The following is a 6,131-nucleotide window of genomic DNA, read 5'->3' as shown; positions in this document are numbered from 1 at the left end:
TACAGAGAGAGGCTCCTTTTTGGGGCTCTGTTTCCTCAGTGGTTAAAGATGGTGTTTGTGAGATAGAAGCCATGTGTCTCCTATACACGTGGAACTGGGAGGGGGCTGTCCATGAATCCTCTCTTCCTTTCTCTTTTTTCTAGAAAGATTAACTAAAGCCCAGGTTGAGACAGGTAGAAGAAAGCTCCACCCCAGCCCCATTTTACTGGACCTGAGGCCCAGAAAGGGGAAAGAGCAGCATGAGACAAGTTGAGGTTTCCTGACTCCCACCGAGCCCTTGGAACCACTTGGTACACCATGGGCGTTTTGAGTTAGGTAGTGTCTGTGGAGGCCACGGGCTTCAATAACGACCTCATGCTTGGCCGTTGGAATGGTAGCAAGCCCTGGCCAGTGGCTTCCCCGTAACAGATCATGGGGTGTGCGTGGGAGAGATGACCTTTTAGGCCCCAGGAAGCTTTCTAGGTTAGCTCCATTGGTGCTGAGCTTGGGCCTATTTGCAGGAAGTTTAGCCCCTCCTCTTTCACCTCCCAGACTCTGTGCCCAGTTTGTATGAGCTGGCCAGTCTGCCATGCTTCCTTTGTTGCAAGGCAGACCAGGAGTAACAGCTGATGGGGCTCTGTCTTGCAGGCCCTCGGGCAGTAATGTAGACAGCCTCCTGCGCCTCCAGGGCCGCCCTCTCCTGGACCACGAAGCCTTGTCATGTCTCTTAGTCCTTCTCTTTGTGGATGAGCCCAAACTGAATACGAGTCGCCTCCACCGTGTCCTGCGCAACCTGTGCTACCACGGCCAGACCCGCCATCGGGTTATCTGCAGCCTGCCGTCCATTCTGCAATGGAGCAGCGAGAGCGAACTGTGCATCGAGAACCCCAAGGCAGCTACCACCGAGGAAAAGGGCAAGAAGGCAGCCAAGGGCTGCCCCACTGGCAGCCGTGATAGCCGGCCCCTGGACCTGCTGCACAAGATGGAGTCCAAGAGCTCCAGCCAGCTCTCATGGCTCTCTGTGTCCATGGATGCGGCCCTGGGCTGCCGCACTAACATATTCCAGATCCAGCTGGTGACAGGCCGCAAACAAACTGAGAAGCATGCTGGCTGTGGCTCCACTGTCCACATTCACCCCCAGGCTGCTCCTGTGGTGTGTCGACATGTCCCGGATACACTCATCCAGTTAGCCAAGGTGAGCACTGGCCTAGTATGGGGCCCTTGCACCTAGAGCAGGGCAGTGACCGAAGCATACTAGGAGCCCGAGGATGAAGTGGGGCAGGGATGGAGCACTAAGAAATGGGTTACAAGGAGAGCCTTATGAGTCATAGAGCCTGACCTCCTCACTTGACACAGATCTCAGGGTTAGTGGCCAAGGACCACCCTAGGAACGGGTCTCTGCGATCGTGTGTCACTGATCATCTGATATGGCTGGGAGCTGAGCTAGGTGTGGGGGCAGGGGGTTGTTGATGTGTTTCATAGGCCTAGTCCCCTTCTCAACAGCCTGGCAGTGTGGCCCATTCGCAGCCTCCCGTCTGAGCCAAAGCAGGCATGGTTCTGTCTTCGGGTGCCGCCACCCACCTATCCCCGCTTCCCCACAGGTCTTCCCCAGTCACTTCACACGGCAGCGGACCAAAGAGACGAATTGTGACAGCGATCGGGAGAGGAGCAACAGACAGGCCTGTAGCCCCTGTCCCAGCCAGTCCACCAGCGGCAGTATTTCCACTGACTTCAGGGACTCGTTGGTCAAACTGGACAACGTGAACGTCAGCCGAAAAGGCAAAAACTCTGTCAAGTCAGTGCCCGTCAATGTGGGCAGTGAGGGAGAGCCCTCTCTGTACAGCCTTGAAGCCTCTCCCCTAGGGCAGCTCATGAACACACTGTCTCATCCGGTCATCCGCCGGAGCTCCCTCCTCACCGAGAAACTCCTGCGCCTCTTGTCCCTCATCTCCATTGCACTGCCCGAGAACAAAGCACCAGAGACTGTGGCCAACCCGGGCAGCGGCACCGGCACTCCTTCCGCTACCATTGCCTCCTCAGCAAGTGGCACCTCCACCAATACTGGAGTTGCCACCCCAGGCCCCCTTACCCCCAGCCCCACCCCAGCTGGAGCCTCAGTCACTGCTGCCGTGGCAGCCACCCCAGCTACTGTTGTTGCAAGTGAGTTGTAGTGGCGGGGTTCTCCAAGGTTGTCTACTGGACCTTCCACGGGAGCCATTTCAGTCACAGCTGAGGCTCTAGTAGTCAATCAGTTGCGAGCCAGTGGCAGCGGAAAGCATGGTGTGTATTTGGGCAAGAGGAGCTGGTAGAGGTCTGTGAGAGTAGAAGGGATGGCACTGTGAGGCTTCTGCTAGGCTGAGGGACAGGTCCTGGTGCTGTGGAGCGGGTATCAGGGCAACTAGTGGGAGCTCACGATGTCAAGACCTGGTTCTCAGCCCTGAGGGAGAATTCTCTTCCTAGAGTCAGGCTACTGTTCTCCTTAGAAGCCATCAAGGCCTGGCCACCCATTAGACAACAGCGGAAGCTGAGGCCCTCCATTGCCAGTGGGCAACACCCATCCCTGTCTCACTGAGCTGGCCTCTAGTTGTCTTGTTTGCCTGGCACTCACTCCTCTCATTGTTATTCCTTTGAAGCTACTGCTAGGAGCAGCAAATCCCCAGCGAAGGCTGGCGAGGGAGGCAGTGGGAGCAGTATAGAGAGCGAGATGGCAGCATCGGGCCTAACCGAAAATCAGCTCCAGCTCTCTGTGGAGGTGAGGAGTGGGCTGGGGAGGGGGACAAGAGTGAACAGAATGTGACTTGAAGCTGCCCCAGTTACACTCACTCCCTCTTCCCCTAGGTGCTGACCTCGCACTCGTGTTCAGAAGAAGGCCTGGAAGATGCAGCCAATGTTCTGCTACAACTTTCCAGGGGTGACCCAGCGACCCGAGACACTGTTCTTAAGCTACTGTTAAATGGAGCCAGGCATCTGGGTTATACCCTGTGCAAACAGATTGGTAAGAGGGGAAGGAGGCCCAAAACCTGCCTCAGGGAAAAGGCAGCAGTCCTCAGCATTCTCTCCTTCCCTCTCCACCTCCTGGTTTTCACCCTGAGCTCAGGCACAGCCTCACCTTCCAGGGCCTTCAAAGGTGTCACCCTGGGTTCTCAGACAGTATCTTGCCTAAAACTAAAGTTTGTGGAGTGAGGGCATTCAGTTGTCTCCCTGGGCCTTGTGAAAAGCACTGCTTTCTCCCAGCTCCATTCCTCCTAGAGAGTTGTAGGAAAACGCCCTCCAACAGGCCCTGAATGGGGCCCTTGGAGACCATTTGGCCCAACTCCCTCACTGTGGGGTTGAGGAAACAGAACCATATTGGGGGGGGGAGGGGTTTTGGTTCTGCAGTCTCCTTACTTCCTCCCTGGCTCCTGCTAGGGATCCCAGTAAGAAAAAGAAGCCACCTTCAAGGCCCACTGGGCCCCTTTTGTCTTCTCTGGGGATTGGACGACAGGTGTGGGAACCTGAGGAAGTCTGTGAAGGAGCACAGGATGCAGCTGCACCCCCACTGTCTTGGCATCAGCAGGACTGCCAGGCAAATTCTCCCCCCTCACTCCCCAGAGCTGGCTCTGACTATCCTTTGCTGCTTCTGCTCACCTCAGGGACCCTCCTAGCCGAGCTTCGAGAATACAATTTGGAGCAGCAGCGGCAAGCCCAGTGTGAGATCCTGTCTCCAGATGGGCTGCCCGAAGAGCAACCCCAGGCTACCCGACTGAAAGGAAAGATGCAGAGCAGGTGGGCCGCTGGTCTTCTGGGCAACACCTAGGCTCCACAGTGTTGGTGGCCAAGGCCTAGCCTACTGGCAGCACCCTTTTCCTTCCCTGGGCATGTGTTTCCTACTCTCATCTCCTCTTCCTCCCCCACCCTCATCCCATCCTCCCTTCCTCTTCTCTCTCATCTCTCTCTCTCTTTCTTCCTCTCTGTCTCTGTCTCTTCCTTCCTCTCTGTCTCTCTCTTCTTTCCCTCCCTTTCTCTCTCTTCCCCCCTTCACTCTGTGTATGTGTCTTTCTCTGCGCGTGAGCAATTAGGGTGCACACACACACACACAGCACCCCCACCCACATCACCCCGGGTCTCCTTCACTCTCTTTTCTCTCTCTCACACTCACATAGCCACAACCACAACAAAAACACCCCTCTGCCCGGCCCCCTAGGTTTGACACAGCTGAGAATGTGGTGATCGTGGCATCTCAGAAGCGCCCACTGGGCGGTCGAGAGCTCCAACTGCCGTCCATGTCCATGCTGACGTCAAAAACGTCCACACAGAAGTTCTTCCTGTGTGTGCTGCAGGTCATCATTCAGCTCCGAGATGACACACGCAGAGCTAACAAGAAGGCCAAGCAGACAGGCAGGCTAGGTAGGCCACTTAGCCAGGGGCCCACCTTGTCCAGGTCTGGAGCTGAGGCACAGGATGCCAGCCAGTGGTTGGTCTCTATTCCATTTCCTCATCCAAGGGGCTGTAGGGGGAGGGGGTGAGGACTCACTCTTTCTGGCTTTGCTCAGTGCCCTGCGGCTGTGCCCTTGGAACACCCCTTGGTCACTGGCCGCTGCGGCTTCCCCGGGGTTGCTTCTGCCCTCTTTCTGCAGCCTGAAGGGCCTTCTATCTGCTCCCCATTCCCAGGCACCTCCAGCCTGGGCTTGGCTAGCAGCATCCAGGCAGCTGTTCGGCAGCTGGAGGCTGAGGCTGATGCCATTATACAAATGGTATGTGAGGCTCAAAGGGCGCGGAGACAGCAGCAAGCAGCAACGGTTAGCATGATGCCTGGGGCCTCTCATTTGTTCATTTTCTTTTTTCTTTCTTCATCCACGTGTTGTTCTTCTTCCCCACCCCCACCACACTCCCCACTCTGTGCTTGTCCATGAGCTTAATGTCCAGATGCTTCTAGGGAGCAGAAGTTAAGTTTCATTTCTCGGTTTTTCTCTTTCCTTTGTGTGGGCTCAGCCCTGACCCTCTTAGTTGCCTAATTGAACCTTCCTCAGATCTCTTTTCTGGGTTCTGAGTAGGAGTGGGGAGGTAGCCAAGCCACCTTGGTCACCCTGAACAGCACCCCTTGGGGCCCTGCACACTTGAACACACACCCTGCCGCAGCCCTGGGTCCTCAAGAGCGCCGAAATGATTGGGGGACCTGCTCAGGAGGGTGACGTGGTGGCTTGCAATATCAATGCCTGAGTGGCCCTGCCCCCTTGACCCAGAAAGAAGAGAAGAGAACTCTGAAGCCTGTGTCTCAGAAGGCCTTGTACCACAGTGTAGACCAAGCCTTTCCCTAGGAAGAGCAAGCTGGGGAGGAAAGGGCAACAGTACTGGGGAAGAATGGAGCAAAGTGCAGGAAGGACCACCAGACAGCTTGGCTCCAGGCACCTCTGCTTGCCTTCTGAGGCAGCTTTAGCTTCTCTTCTGATCCTGTTGTATCAGGTCCTGAATGCTGACAGAAGGGCAATGAAGGGTCACTATCCTCTCTGTTACCTGTGGGAAGGGCCCCTGCTTGAGGAAGCAGGGACCCAGACTTCCTGGTGACTAGCTATGTCTCCCATTTTGTCCAGTCGGAGTCCAGCCAGTCTGAGGTTGCTTCCCGGAGGGATGAGTCTCCCATGGATGTGGACCAGCCATCCCCTGCTTCTCAAGATACGCAGTCCATTGGTCAGTACCATGCTCTTGTCCCAGGGAGATGGGAAGACCTGGCCTTGGAACCTGTATGGAGCAACCCATTCCCAGGCTAATGTGGCAGTGGCTTGACTAGCAGTGGGTGCAGGGCTCTTGCGCTGACCTATCTCCTTTTGGGAGGGCCTACCACTTAAAAGTATGCCTGCACACCTCTGTGCATCCAACCCTTTGAAGAAAACTTGGCCTCCAAGTCTGGTTGGAGAAAAACCTCTGCTCCAAAAAGCCCTCGAGAAACTGCCGTCTGATTGGCACTCGGTGAAGGTCTTTTGTGTCTGTTGGACACGAGACCCTGTGCTTGGGGATCCCCCGTTCTGCCCTGACAGTCAGGGGCGACCACTTGGGCCACCAGGAAGGCTTTGGAGTATCTGGCCTTCATGTGTTTCTCCTTCCCACCCAGGCTCCGAAGGAAGCCAACAGAGCGAGAAGGAGAAAGAAGAGAGACCCCCTGATCTTCCCCTGCT

General features: G+C 56.0%; 1 protein-coding gene across 1 annotated transcript; it reads left to right on the top strand.

The window, feature by feature from the left end:
* Window positions 1-531: 531 nt before the first annotated feature.
* On the top strand, window positions 532-6,127 carry LOC114042829 (E3 ubiquitin-protein ligase HUWE1-like; the record flags this gene model as incomplete). The annotated part of the gene is made up of 9 exons (XM_027861564.1): window positions 532-1,174; window positions 1,581-2,139; window positions 2,613-2,731; window positions 2,818-2,974; window positions 3,612-3,744; window positions 4,163-4,365; window positions 4,630-4,757; window positions 5,550-5,646; window positions 6,068-6,127. Coding segments are annotated over exons 1-9 (2,062 nt in total), but the record flags the coding sequence as incomplete, so codon positions are not given.
* Between the last annotated feature and the right edge of the window lie 4 nt (window positions 6,128-6,131).

The sequence above is a fragment of the Vombatus ursinus genome, unplaced genomic scaffold (assembly GCF_900497805.2).
Source record: "Vombatus ursinus unplaced genomic scaffold, bare-nosed wombat genome assembly UNPS02000833.1, whole genome shotgun sequence".
NCBI classification, from domain to species: domain Eukaryota; kingdom Metazoa; phylum Chordata; class Mammalia; order Diprotodontia; family Vombatidae; genus Vombatus; species Vombatus ursinus.
The sequence above is the reverse complement of the archived record's forward strand: the minus strand, read 5'-3'. Positions and strand labels throughout refer to the sequence as shown.